Here is a 14,946-nt window from a genome sequence, read left to right as displayed (position 1 = left end):
GTTCTCCATGGGACTGAAAGTTCCTTGTAAGCCAACACCTAGCACAGTGCCTGGCACAGAATCAGTGCTCAATACCTGTTCTTTGAATTGATAGGATAGGATAAGAAAGGATAGGATAAGTAAGAAAGAGAACAGAAGAGACTAGAATGGGTGGAATTTCAGAAAACGGAGCAAGTGAATGGGTAATCTGTTACAGAGACCTTTGCCAACCACCCCTTCTGCCTCTGCTCCTCAAATCACATCAGGTAAGGCAGCTGCATCCTTTGCCTCAAAGAAGAATTCAACACAGTGGGGAATCAGGAGGAGCAAGTCTCCCCTTTTCTTTACCAGTAACAAAACCAAAGTCAGCTTTGATTTGTCTGGGTGTAAGCCATCCAAGTTATGGACATTTTACAACAATTTTTTAAAAAATCCCAGGGAAGATTTTCTTTCCCATGATGTAGTTCTGGGACACTTTCCCTAACAGTCTGTCACTGTATACTCAGGAATGACAACTGATTTTCATAGTAGCATGAGCCAAACAGAAAATGTGTTACTAAAAGAAAAAATGAAAAAACACAGAAACAGTTTTTGGAAACTCTTTAGTCTCCAAGGCTCTATATAACTTTTTTCTTTCCTTCCACTCTCTGTCTTCTCTATTGGCTCCTTTGCCTCTGCCCAGCCCAGAGTTTTGTCTTCAATCAACAACTCTTGCTACTCATAGATATACTCTGTCCATTTCACTTGTTTCCATGGCTTTGACCACCACTTATGTGCTTATATGCTACTGATCAGCAAAGCTATGCTTTCAGCCCAGATCTGTTTCCTGAGCTTCAGTTTGCCACTAGCTACCTACTTAATATCACCTGAATATGTCATAGGAACTTCAATTCAGTGTATTCAAAGTGAAATGTATAAATTTCCCCCAGACTTGTTTCACTTCTATATTCTCTATAGTGGTTACTAACAACACTATCCATCCAAATGCCCAGGTTAGAAACCCTGAAGTTAGCCTAGATTCCTCCTTTTCTCTTATTTCTCATATCTTTACATAAAAGTCAAGCACCAGGTCCTGTTAATTTTGCTTTGTATCACTAATATTATCATCCTCTTCTCCATCTCTTCTGTTTCTGCCCCAGTTCAGGCTCTCATCATCCAGAATCAGGACTATGGCAATAGTTTTCTTATTAATCTTGTTGACTCCAGCCCCCACAGGTCAATTCTATCCTGCACACAGCTGCCAAAGGGACTGGGCAAACAAGCAAAGCTGCCTATGTCTTTTCCTTGTTCAAAATTCATCCATGGTTCCCCTTTGTTGTGACATTGGTTCCCAAAGTCAGATCCATGAGATACTATTAGTCTCATGAGAAGGTCCTTACAAAAGGAGTTCTGTGGGAAATGCTGTTCCAGATAGACCCTTTTTGGATATTAAAAATGCATGTTAGCATATTAAATATTCTAACTTTTCCAGTTTTTAAAAAATCTACTTAACATTTTCAAATTTCTTTGATCTTGAAACCTTTTTGACATGTTACATCTATTTTGATCTTATTGTTGTTGCTGTTATTGTTTTTATTTTCTGTACATTACATCTAAAAACACCAAGAGGAACTGTGTTCTGTCAAAAACATCTTGGCAAATTCCGGCCTAGAGAATAAAGTCTACATTCTTTTGCAATGTCTACCATGCTCTTCATGGTTTGGCTCCTGTAGTAGTTTGATATAATTGATGAACTCCAAAAAGAAATATTGGATTTTGTTTGTAATTTGATCTGTACCTGGGCATGACTGAGCTATCATTAGGGCATGGAGTCCCCACCCCTTGGTGAGTGGAGACTCACAGATAAAAGGCATGGTAAAGAACAGAGTTGGGGTTTTTGATGTGAGGGTTTCTGATTTTGGAGTTTTGATGTTGGAGTTTGATGCTGAAGCCTTAAGCTGGAGCCCCAAGAAGTAAGCCCACAGAAGAAAGAGAAGCCAGGCCCAGGAAAAGAGGAACCCTGAGCCCAGGAAGAAGCAAGCCCTGGGAAGAAAGGAACCTTGAAGGCAGAGTAAAGCAAGCCCCAGGAATGCTGACGTCAGTAGCCATCTTGCTCCAAATAGACTTTGGTGAGGGAAGTAACTTATGCTTTACAGCCTGATATCTGTGAGCTCCTGCCCCAAATAAACAGCCTTTATAAAAACCAACCAATTTCTGGTATTTTGCATCAGCACCCCTTTGGCTGACTAATACAGCCCCCATTTGCTATGCAGACTCATTTCCTATTACTCTTATCCTATATTCTCTAGCAATATTCATCTACTGTCCTTATAGTTCTCCAAAGTTTGACTTCACAAAGTTCTTTCCTCTGTCCAGAAAACTCTGTCTTCACCATCTTCTTTGCAAACTCCTGCTTATTATTTAAGTCTCAGATCAAGCACTACCTCTTGTGTAAAGTTTCATTGGCTACCCCAAGCAGCTTAGAAGAAGGTTCAAGCTACACTTTGCACAGGCTGCCATTGAAACTCTTATTTGAATGGGCTGTGATCTATTTGCCTGCCTGTCTCCCCTCTCAACCGTGAGCACCTTGAGAGCACAGGATCCAGCACAGTGTCTAGCACATAACAGAAGCAAAATAAATGTTTGTTGTTTTTGATGAATGCTGAATTATCTTTCCTTCACTGGTGTAAAAAAATTAAGAGTTGACTACATAGTGGATAAAATATCTTAATACTAATTTTTTCTTAGGAATTACACATTCATAGAAAAAAACAAGCAAGTAATGCCACATGTAAATACTGTCATGATTTGTCACTTAATACAAACAAACTGAGTATGGCTTCTTGACAACTTTTCAGTGCTTAACAATTTCTTGTTCAAGAGTAATGTTTTGTATGTAATATTCCTATGGTCTTTATCTTCCCTATACGCTACATAGGACCATAAAGAATCTTCTTCATTATTCATTCATTCCAGAAATTCCAGACTCATTCAGAAAATCCAGATTCTCTTCACCTTAAAAGAATCCAGCTGATTAAAAATATATTCCTGTCTAAAAATATCTGTAGACCTTCTGGATTTGTAAGATTAAAGAGTGAATAAAGGCAAAAGTGGGTAAAAATGTAGGTATGAACATTCAATGTGTGTAGAAATTCAAACACACGATCCTTCATTGGCAGGGACTAATGACTTTAATGACTAGAGCTGGCAACAGAAGTGCAAACAGGATGCTAACTAATGCATTTGCTAACTTGATCTGCTTATGCTGTATGCATAGGCATGGTGTTAGTATAAGATAGCATCAAAATTTACCCTTGTATCCATGTATTATTCCTGAGCCTAATCATTTTTAGCTATCTTGAAGACTCCTCTACCAATGAACTGATTACAGTTTTATAATTGAAAAGATACCTAGAACGGCTGGTGTTTTTAAAGGAGCATATGCCCTTCCTGCAATTTTGTTTCTTCATTGTAAACTTGGTGTTCTTTTTATCACCAATAAATCCAATGAATGATCCAAATAATCCCTGCTCTTTTAATCTGGTGAAAACTAATTTTGATTGGCAAATAAACAAATATTACTGCTTTCTCGGACTGTGTCCATTTATTGGTTATCCATGATAAGGAAAATAATCTGAAAAATCAGTTTTCCTTATTCACATAGAAAGACATTCAATTTTAAATTGCTCTTAAGGAATTTATCCTTTAATTCCCATCCGTAGTCCTCATTTAAAGTTTATCAATAATCTAAATATGGTCCACCAAACTCTTAGGTCTTTAACTAAAACACAGCAAAATACAAGTTTGGAGAAGAAAGTGCCTAGAAACACAGCAAAATATAAGTTTGGAGAAGAAAGTGCCTAGAATTCATTTAGAAGATTTAATAAGTGCAGGGCAAATTTATTCAACATTGAAAATAAATGTTAGTGTAAGTAGTGGAGGCATAGAGACTACCTCAATTTCTATTCCTATCTCTACAATTTACTAACTGAAAGACCTTGCTCAAGTCACTTACCTGCTCTGTAATTTAGGTTTCTCATCTCTCTCATCTATAAAGCTGTCTCATTCAGCTTTTCGAAGGATTAAATGTAAAGGATTTAGGACATGGCCTTGCATATAGTAAATGCTCACTAATAGTTAGCTCTTATTATTATAATGTAAATTGGCAATGCAAGCGTTTGAGAAGGCTGACAAAAACTTTTAAGGGCAAGGTCAGGCACAAGGTCAGAAATGGCTCTGGAAGGGGGTAAATCACTTGCCTCCAAGTGGTGTCCCAAAACAACAGCCAACTCCTACAGCACAGCCCACTGTCAGCATATCAGTATAATAGTATGGCTGCTACTAGGGGAAAGACAGATAAAGAGACAGATGGGAGAGGTAGGGAAGGGATGGGTAGATAGAGGAAAGGAGAACAAGCAGGGTTGGGGAATAAGGCAGAATGAGAGGCCTAAATCACAGAGAACCAAAGAGGTCCTATCTCCCCCTGTGACTCCAGGAGCCATCTAGCCCCTAAGCCAAGAGAAACTCAGTGAATTTGGCAAACAGGAAGTGACTTCATAGTGCAAGGTCAAAAATAGAAAATGAAATAAAATTAGGCAAATGCATGTCTGGCAGGTAAGCCAATAAGTGATAACAAGATAGGGCCTGGAGGTGGGGGCATCAGGACAAGAGTGGCACTATCAAGAGACACAGAGAATGACTTCAGACAGTCAGTACCAATAAACCTTGCATGGAAAGCAACGAGTCTCAAGAGAACACACAGCCCTTTGTCAGGAGACTATGAGTGCCTGGAATCCAGGGGCTGCAATCCTTGGTCACTCCCTGGATGCCCACCCACCAGTCCATTCAGTGAGCCCCCCTCCAAAGCTTCTGGCAGCCACCCAAACCCCCCATCCTAATTTTGCTCAGGCAACAGGGATAGGGAGGAAGTGAAACTTGCCTCCGATAGGGGCTGCAAAGCAGCATCCCACGCCCACTGCACAGGCTGACACCAGGAGATCAAGCTGCCCAGGCACGGTCTGCAACAGAGAAGCACGCAGGGCAAGGAAGGTGGGGGGATGGGGCATGTGGGTCATAGGTAAGGGAGACAGGGTGGGAGGATCAGGAACTACAAAAGGATGGGGATGCACAAGAGGGAAATGTGATTGGGAAGTGGAATTGACACATGGAGGCAGTGTGGGTTTGCAGGGCTAGCATGAGAGCAGACCATGGTATAGGCTGCAAAGTAGGGGCACAGAATCAAAAATAGATGGGCATACAAGGGCAGACATAGACTAAACAGAGGTGTTATGTGGCTACAGTAGATGGGTGGGGGTGGTGGATGGAAAATAAGGAGCCTGGATTAGTGCAATGCCCCACTTCAGCATCATGGCCAGCCCAGAGCAAAGGCAGCCCTCCCTCCACCCCGGACACACAACTGGCCCCTCCTTCGTTTCAGTTTCTCAACCTTACCTCATATACCCCACAGAACACAGACATAAACTTGCTGAGGACAGCAGCACAGATGCTGGCAATGTGCACAAATGGGCCCTGGAAGAAAGGAGAGAAAGGGGTGAGGAGCAAGAGATCCAGATGGGAGGCTTTGTAGTCATCATCCACTCCACTAGGATTTATTATGCCAGGCATTGTACCAGATGCTGGAAATACAGAGGTAAGACTGAATTTCTGTCCTCAGGGAGCTTCACCCCAGAGATGAAAGGAGAGGATAAAACCAGTATATTATCAGTTCTGATAATCTGCAGGCCATGAAGAAAATAAAGGAGCATAAGGGAATAGAGAGACAGGCCAGGTGGGATGGGGGATATATTTGGATAAAGAGGCCTCCGTGAGCAGGCGTTTTTTTTTTTTTAAAGATTTATTTATTTATTTCTCTCCCCCACCTCCTAGTTGTCTGCTCTCTGTGTCCATTCGCTGTGCATTCTTCTGTGTCTGCTTCTATCCTTATCAGCGGCACTGGGAATCTGTGTTTCTTTTTGTTGCATTATCTTGTTATGTCAGCTCTCTGTGGGTGTGGCGCCATTCTTGGGCAGGCTGTACTTTTTTTCGCGCTGGGTGGCTCTCCTTACGGGGTGCACTCCTTCTGCGTGGGGCTCCCATACGCGGGGGACACCCCTGCGTGACAGGGCACTCCTTGCGCACATCAGCACTGCGCACAGGCCAGTTCCACATGGGTCAAGGAGGCCCGGGGTTTGAACCTCGGACCTCCCATGTGGTAGGCGGACACCCTATCCATTGGGCCAAGTCCACTTCCTGAGCAGGTTTTAATTGAGGGGTGCCTTCAACAAAGTGAACGTCAGGAGGAAGAGTGGTTTTGGCTGAGGGACTAGCAAGTGCAGAGGGCCTGAGAAGGGGGACATGCTTGGAGTTGTCACAGGACAGAAAGAAGGTCTTGTGACTTGAACACAGTAAACGGGGGCAGCCTGGAAGGAAAGAAGACCAGATGGATAGAGAGGAGCCAAATCGCCATAGGCCTGCAGGCCACAGTAAGAAATTCATATTTTATTTTAAGTCGAACGGAAAGCCATTAGAAGTTCTTGACCAGAAGTCAGATGTGAGCTGTTTTCATTTTCAAGAAATTACTCTGGTTGCTGTGCAGAGCATTGACTGTAGCAGGGTAAGAATGGGCATGAACACAGAACTAAAGGAGACCTAAGCATGTAACCTTGAAGAAAACCCTGCATCGTTTTGGGTCTCAGTTGCCACATATTCATACAATGGATAGTTCTGGATTATCTCTAAGGCAGTGGTTCTCAACAAGGACTGATTTTGTCCCCAGGGGACACTTGGCAATGTCTGGAGACATTCTGGTTGTCACAACTGGGGGTTGCAACTGGATGGGGTTGAGGCCAGGGATGCTGCTGAACATCCTACGATGCACAGGAAACCCACCCCCCACCCCCCGACAAAGAATTATCCAACCCCAAATGGTAATAATGCCTAGGTTGAGAGACTCAGCTTTAAAGACCTCCCAGGTCTGACATCTTTGTCCTCCTACTCCAGGACTAGTAGCTTTTGATATAGTTCCTTACTGAATGTCTCTTGGCCATGATTTTAGTCTCTGTCTTCCATGGTCTACTTATCCCAGAGTATCCCCTCTGTTCTGTGTCACCTGAGTGTCTCTCCCCACTCACACCTCAGGAACTCTTGGACCTACCTCTTTGCCCACAGGGATGCCACTGCCCAGCCCAGCAGTCAGTGCAACAACCTTGGCCACAAAGGCTTTGAGGGTGAGATATTCCTTCAGGATAACCCCCCGAAGTATTGTCTTCATTTCAGGAATTCCAGAGCCTATAACAATTAAAAATTGATCATGTGCGGGTTAAAGCTGGAGGTTAGAGGGAGGTGAACATCCAGAAAGTAGAAATAGGGATTGGGGATGGCTGAAGAGGGTTGCAGTGAGGAAGACTATGGCAAAGTGGATGAAAGGGCTGTGAGTGAAGGGAGGAACCCAGAGTGGAATGGTCTACACAAGAAGACCATGTTGATGGCATGGGGAGTAGGAGTGCAGCGGGAAGTTCTCACCAACAGCTTGTGGAGAGATGAGGTGGCAAAAGAGGGCACTGAAGAGGATGAGGATAAGTGGGAAGGTGACCCAGGCCAGGAACTGCAGAGGAAGGCTGGGCTGCATCTGATAGTAGGTCCACTTGTAGGCTAGAGAGACACATGCTGAGGGTTAATCGCAGTTGACAAAGAGACACAGAGTGTAGGTGAGTGGTTGATGATAACTTCACCAGCACTTGCATGTTCACAGCACAAAAGTTTACAGGATGCATTCTCATGCCTGGGTTATCCCACTCAACCCTCACAAGCTGGCACTGTTCTCACTTTAGATATAGGAAGCCTGAGTTGTGTGAGGTGAAGTGACTTGTTCGAGTTCCCACCATCTGGAAGTGGTAATGCTGCAAATCACAACCCAAGTCCTGTGACTGCAAGTACATTAGAGACCACAGGGTGACTAATGACCCCAATGTGGCCAGGACTGGGAAGGCTCTTGGAACTTTGGATTTTAGTGCTAAAACCTGGAAAATCCTGTGAAAGCCGGGATGAGTTGGCTACCCTATCCAAGGGGCACGCACAGGTTGGGTGGTTGTTGGAAGGGGTATGAGAAATGGATCTGGATCTAGTCTTGTCCAGGGCCAGCGTCTCACCTGATGCCCTCTCTGTGAACATACTCTCTCCCCAAATACATCTAGCTTACCCTAGAGCAGAAGTTCTGGAAATGGCCTCAGTGTTAGGAGAGGCTGAGGGTAAAGGCCAGATTAAACATACCCTGAAGGCTTTTGGCACTGACGTAATCCATGCTCCAGCTAACCAGAGCCATAAGTAGTCCCAGAAGCACCAGAAAGATCCAGTCTTCCCCTAATTTTCTTCTTATAACGTGTCCCAGGCGGTGGAGACAATCTAGGAAGAAAAGGGAGTAAAAAAAGAAAAGCAGCTAACCAGTTACTACTGGGGAGTGGAAAGGAGGAATTGGGACTTTAGGATCTTTTCTCTATGTCTTATTCACTCTTCAGTCTCTGCTACTCGCTGCTCCTGCCCCTTCAAAGTCCAGTTCTCAATTGGATACTTGAATTCCTTTCCAAAACTCTTGCTTCTTGGGGGTGGGGGGAGGGATAGTAGGCAACAAGGCAAAGTGAGATGGTAGGGAGGAATGCCTTTTCCTTAATACTTGGAGGAAGGCTTTTGTGGGGGTGGGGAGGAAGGTGGGAGGGTGCGGGGTGTGGGAGGCCTATGAGGTTATGTGCAACAATGGGACATCCAAGTTACTTTCCTAATCTCTGAACCTCCGTCTACTAGATTCTTTTATTTCTCAGTTTCCATCACCTTGACATTTAGAATAGTGATCCTCATCCTTGTTGTCCAGGGTATCAGTGGAGCCCATCTGCTTGGGCATCCTCACGTCTTGCTCCTTGTCTGAGAATTGTTCTTTGTGATGCCCATAGATCTGCCCAGAAGGAGAATGGTAAATTTTCTCTTGTTGAAGAGAAAGGGGAAAAAAAAATAGAGGGAAGCACATAGACTCACAGGAGAGGGGAAAAAAAAAAAAAAAAAAAGAGAAATAGCTTTTAAAAATCCCAAGTGTTGGTGGCTGTATATAGGATTACTTTGTTTGTGATTATCCCTGACCTCAAGTCACCATTCTCCATTTGTCCATTTGCTATTTTCTCCCCTCTTCCATCTATCCCCACCCTTTCTCCATTCATTCCTCAATCTGTACTCAAACTGGTCTATGGCAGCCTTCATCAAGGCTAATTTTGACCCCAAAACAGATAAAGGACTGGATAGTGTATCAATTAGCCATTTTATGTGTCACTATGTCTTCTATTTCTCAGTCTCTTTCTACAACTTCCCCAGACCTCTCTGCACTGACCACCTCCTAGGGATAATAATATGGACAGGGTGAGGACGTTCTGGCCTGGACAGCAATTGAATCTTGGCTGTACCTTGCCTGGTACATCTAGCCTTACTTGAGGCAACTCAGATCCTTCCAGCAAGCTTGGATAGAGCCTATCCACCTCAGTCCTCAGTGCTTATATGCACAAATAGGAACCAGACCTGATAAGGCAGGTCAATTCACTTCTTTCCAGAGTAAGATAATCAGATACCCATCAAAATGTGAAGAGGGCAGAAAAAGCATCCCTCAGATCTGGCAGCACCCCCTCTATCCACTTTTAGCCTTCACCACCCCCAACTATACTAACTCCATCCTCTGGGGCTGGGGCCAGGGTCAGGCCAGGCCAGGCCATGTAGCTGAATCTGGAAAAGCCTGGGTAGAAAAGATCTGATTTTACAATATGAGCAGCACAGTTCATGCTTCAGTCCTGGACAGATACACACTAATTTCCCTGCTTGTGGCTCTTTGCACTTCTGAAACGAGGTTAGTGATTGTTTCCCTCCATAACCTTGCTGGGACCTAGAGAGAGAAGACACCACCACTGGAGCTCAGCACACGTTCTTTGCAGGCTGGCTCATCTCCCGTAGGGCCCAGACTGGTGGAGATCAGGAAGGGGAGTGCTTCATATTAAAACCTGGGCTGGGAAAAGATAAAAAGAGCCAAATCTGTTCTGACTGGTTCAGCACTAACTGCCACACCAGAGTAGGGTTAGGGAAGGGAATGGAGAAATCAAAATCCAAGTCTGAAAGTGATATGATGTTTTGAGATTTGTTTAAAAACAACAAAAAACAAAAAAACTCCAGTCTGTGTATGTATGTGTGTGTAGGGGTGTGGGTGGGAATAGGAAGGATGGAAGAAAGACCATTGACAAAGTATTGATAACTGCTGAAGCTGGTAACAGTTACTTTGGGACTCATTATGCCATTCTATTTCTGTGTAAATTTGAAATTTCCCATAATAAAAGTTAAACAAAAACTGAAATGCAAACTCCTTTTTTCTCAGGGCCTTGTGGAAACCAGTCCAACTCCTTCCCAAGGTATGTTACCATTCCTCTCCAACGAGAAGCTTCATGCTGGCTTGTTCGGTTTCCTCACTGTTCCCAGAAAGTGCCATAATTGCATTTTCACTCAATTTGCTGCCCCACCCAGATATGACCATCTATGCAGGTGAGAATGAGCACAGGGCTCTGAGTATCAGTCTTTCCATTAACTTCTACAGTGTTCAAAGGCCTTGTTCAGACACACTTTCTCCAGGAATCCTCTAACCACTATTCCTGCCCACACTAACTTTTATGTCCATACTCCCAAAGGATTCCAATGCTGCCCTTAGGAGCTACTCTTAGGAACCAATCTGTGGCCAAGGCTGGATCCTCTTGATCCACAAAACTGAAATCACCTGCACAGACACCCCACAATTTCCCAGTCCTTTCCTTAATCCCCCTAAACCTAAAGGAAACTTAGGCTCCCCATTAGCTAAAACATGAATACATTCTGATTTCTTGTTCCCTCAGACACACTCTATCCTTTTGTTGCCCTCCGCATTCCTTGGAGTGAGAGGTACATTTACTTACTAATCATAATCTGTATACCTTTTCACAATAATTTCACATTTCCTTTAGTTGTGCCACCCCATTTCTTTTCTAGATGTCTGGAACCCACCAATCCCAAAACCCTGGAATATTTGTCCCTGGAAACCTCTAATTAGTTTGAAAACTCCTCTCTCTGGGATAGCTGCACCTTTCCACGCCCTCAACACTTAATAGGTTTGTACTTGGTCAATCTCCCCACAAAACATTGGTTATATTTGTTCTGCTCATATCTCTAGTCATTTATCTGCAATTCAGTTTTTCTCTACTTATCCCAAGTCCTCTCTTCTACCTTCTGCAGAAGTGTTTATTTATGTGTGTGCTGCTGGGGGTCTGGGTGGGAGAAATCTGATGGAATCTGCATGTGCGAGAGGGTGTAAGAAGCAGCAGGCAGCACAGAGGTGGAGCTCCTACGCAAATCACTTAATGCACATTACATAAGCACTTGCTATGCATGCATGTGTGCTTCTGTTGTTTCCCCATGATTTGTTTATTCGTTAGCAAAGGCATTTATAAAAGTATGTATATTTCATAAGCTTATATTAAGGTGGTTGTATGAGCCCAGACCTTTGAAGGATTTTCATTTTTTTAGCACACTGTCATGTACTATTAAGTTAAACACACAGACACACACTGCACACAGACACACACTGCCCCAGCTTTTTACCTAATACCTAATTCTCACCAAGCCATTCCAGCACCCTTTCTAGTCTACCCTTTCTCACTCCCCTTAGGACTTTACCTGTGTGGGGTGGGTGTTGGGACGGGAGCTTGCATCCTTTTGGAGCCTGCGCTGAAGGCTCCCTTTCTCAGTGGGCAGTCCGTAGCTGGTGCAGTGTTCAACGGGCATATATTGGTACTGGGGGGCACTGCCCCACCAGCTTTGTTCGCCCCCAAGTCGCTGTGACTTGGAACGTTCCATTTTCCCTCCCCCTGGGCCAGGCCTTGGCCTCCTTGCCCCTGTTCTCCCCCCAGTACAGCTCCTTAAGCTTCTCCTCTTGCTTGTCCCCAAGGCGTCTGGGGCAGCATGCCCACCCCCAGCTATTTATAGCCACCTCTCCATCACATGACACTACCCCCCCACAGGGCCACATTTGATCTGCTTGGGGTCGAAGCAGGTGTGAGAGCAGTGTGGGGTTGGGGGTTGGGAAGAGAACCTGAGGGACAGCCCCGCAGGGAATTCCCTTCACAGAGCCCTTCTTAATCCCTCGTAGGCTTCCAGCCCATGTCGTTGGTCCCTTTATAAATATTGCCCAGACCAGGGTGAAAACATGCTTAGTATACGCTCAAACCTAACTGATCCCAAAGACCTTATCTGTAGTTAAATCCTCTAATTTTTCCACCTCTTTTCTTGAGTCGCTTAAAGGTGAGGGGTGAGATGCTGGATAGAATGATTCTAAGGTCTTTAAATGCTCTGGAGAGTAACTTACCTGGGATAGCAGCTGGTGCCTCTCTGCCATCATCTCTCCCTGTTTAGCTGCTCCGAGCTCTGTATCTTCCCAATATTTAGTTTTCATTTGTATCATATTCTGTCTGACCAGCCTTCCCAACCCATACAATTTTCAGTTTCCTGGTCCAGGTCGCTGCCTTTTCTCAGTTTGCCAGAGGCTGCCAATGCTTTGGGACCTCCTCTTGGCCCCATCCTTATCACCTACTAGGTGTGGGAAGCAGGAAGATATAGCCTTGGGTTCTGGGATTTCTCCCTTTTCCCAGACTGATATGTATCTTAGACATGACCAGCCCAGATTTCTGGGGTAGGGGTAGGGGGAACTGAGCTACCATTTCGACTGTGGAGTACCCACCATTCATTATTATTACATAGGTTAGATAACAGGTGAAAAGGGGAAGGCCAGAGGCCTGTGGGTGGTGGAAGTGGGATGGGAGCGAGGATTTCTCCTGATGAGCCTGACAAACATAAAAGATGATAGGGAAGTACACTCTGCTAGTCTTCCCTTTTTGAGTCAATAAATAATTTTTGGCCAACGTCACACAACTTTATCTGGTATCATGCTTTTCTCATCAACTTTCCTAGGACATTCCTTTCCCTGTAAACTCCTCCTCCATTTAGATGAGCAAGGGATTAGTGGAAAAAGAGAAGTTATAAATTAGAGCCAAAGTGTAGTTTAGGATACTTCACAAGCAGAGTCTATCCCATAACAGTCCAAATTCAGAGTCTGCAGAATCATCAACAATCTGGTCTACATTTTAATTTTGATCTTGGTTAAATGAAACAATCTAAAACAAGTGGGAAGATGGAAACCATTAACAATACCTTTTTCAACATAAACCCTCCAAGCCTCAATGCCTATAACATACCCACTAAGACTATAAATTTGTGATGATTTGAGGGATTGAAGGTTCTGTGATATCTACCTTCTTGGTGGGCAGAAAATAAGTAAAGAGATATAAGGGATTGGTGTAAGATGAAAGGAAGAATTTCCTAATAAAGAAAATAGAGAGCCATTGGTGAAGTTAGATTCCTGAGGGTCTCAGAAACAGAAAAGCCAGACTTCACTTGTTTGTGGAGTATGGCACTGCTGAAAGTAAAGTTTCTGCAGGAACCTAATAATCCAAGACGTAAATATGTGAAAGTCAGATCCCTAAAACACAGCAGCCTGGTCATGGATTCTGAGGTTCTAAGGCAGAAATGAGTGAAACTGGGACAGCCTTCACACCATACCAAGTGTGCGGTCTAGAAAGGGGGGACCAACTGCCATTCTAAAAACAAGATTTTGAAATTAGAGGAGGATCAAGGAAATGCACAGGCTGCTCATGCTGGAGGGCAAGGTTATAAGTATAAATATCTTCTGTTAAAGGTTAGGAATAGCTAAAACAAAATCTCATGGGTTGAGATTAGTGATCCATAGGCTCTGAAGGTAAAATGATTCCAGAACCATGCCAGACAGCTGAAGAGTCTTCCTCCATGCCAACTGTGCTCCCACCCCACAAAGAGATGGTGGCCCTTAACAGTTACTTCTCCATGCCTCCACTGCCCATGCCTGGGCTGATCACTGGCCTGGTAACAGGTCCTGATGGGAAAGGCATGACCCCTTGTGTACTAGACCCAGCCAGTGCCTGCCCCCAAGGCCAGTGCTATTGTCATGCAGACTGTTTGTCCAGAAGACCCTCTCTCTTTGACTGCCAGGTCCAGATGTGCTGTCCTTACAACAGTGCCCTCACCTGCCTGTCCTGTGGGATCCTGGGCCTGCTGGGATGCAGAATGGGCTGCTGCTTCATCTTCTCCATGGATGCCCTGTGGGACGTGGACTGCTATTATCTGTACTGCAAAGCTCTTCTCGGCACCTATAAGGGTTTGTGGGACTCAGCCAGACAAGAAGAGAGCTGTGAAGTGCTTTCCAACTCTCACCCAGTCCCACCCCTCCTGGAGTTCTGCTTTGGTGTCATCTCTCCAGGGTTCCATCACCATCTTTTTATGAGGGAAAAATCTCACCAAAGTAATAATCCTCCACACCCTAGAAACTGCTATTCAGAAATGTGCACAGGATATGTGAAGACATTCACTTTGAGTTAGATAAAAGGTTTCATGTCCAGCATTTAAGACCCCAAGTCATGACACAACTCACTATGATAGTTGCCCTCTCTGGTGACATACTATTGGCTGGCTCCTTTTCCTGCCTCAGTGGGCCATTCTGGTAGTGGGTCTCAAACTGAGAATCCAGATTGCCTTTTTTTTTTTTAACTGCTCTGGCCTGAATTAGGCTGGACCAGCCTTTAGTGTCTACCATTATATGCATCCCACCCTATCCCTGATGAGACAAAAATCTTCCTTTATAGACTTTAAGGGCTGCAGATTTTTTATTACCATACAAATTCACTATTTAAATTCTTTTTTAAGTACAAGGAGGGAATATTAATACCCACCAGACACACATCCATAAGGTCTTGAATATCTGTTAGAAAAAGAGAGCTGGATCTTATCACTGCTCTGCCTTTCCTTGGTTCCACATATTAGAGCTCAGTGCCACTGTACATGAAGAACATTTTTCTC

At 44.2% G+C, this 14,946-nt stretch overlaps 1 protein-coding gene across 1 annotated transcript in view; it reads right to left on the bottom strand.

Annotated features, from left to right (window-relative positions):
* The window catches only part of CLCN1 (chloride voltage-gated channel 1), a 38,102-nt gene extending 26,162 nt beyond the window's left edge, over positions 1-11,940 (bottom strand). The window contains exons 1-7 of the mRNA XM_004474133.3: positions 11,680-11,940; positions 8,782-8,902; positions 8,227-8,358; positions 7,480-7,608; positions 7,112-7,245; positions 5,410-5,487; positions 4,218-4,296 (exon numbers count right to left, since the gene is read on the bottom strand). Of these exons, the coding sequence (XP_004474190.1) occupies positions 4,218-4,296; positions 5,410-5,487; positions 7,112-7,245; positions 7,480-7,608; positions 8,227-8,358; positions 8,782-8,902; positions 11,680-11,859 (853 nt within the window). The 5' untranslated portion in view covers positions 11,860-11,940. The remainder of the gene's footprint in view (positions 1-4,217; positions 4,297-5,409; positions 5,488-7,111; positions 7,246-7,479; positions 7,609-8,226; positions 8,359-8,781; positions 8,903-11,679) is intronic.
* Positions 11,941-14,946: the final 3,006 nt, after the last annotated feature.

This window comes from Dasypus novemcinctus, chromosome 5 (genome assembly GCF_030445035.2).
Source record: "Dasypus novemcinctus isolate mDasNov1 chromosome 5, mDasNov1.1.hap2, whole genome shotgun sequence".
NCBI classification, from domain to species: domain Eukaryota; kingdom Metazoa; phylum Chordata; class Mammalia; order Cingulata; family Dasypodidae; genus Dasypus; species Dasypus novemcinctus.
This window is presented reverse-complemented; position numbering and strand designations above follow the sequence as displayed.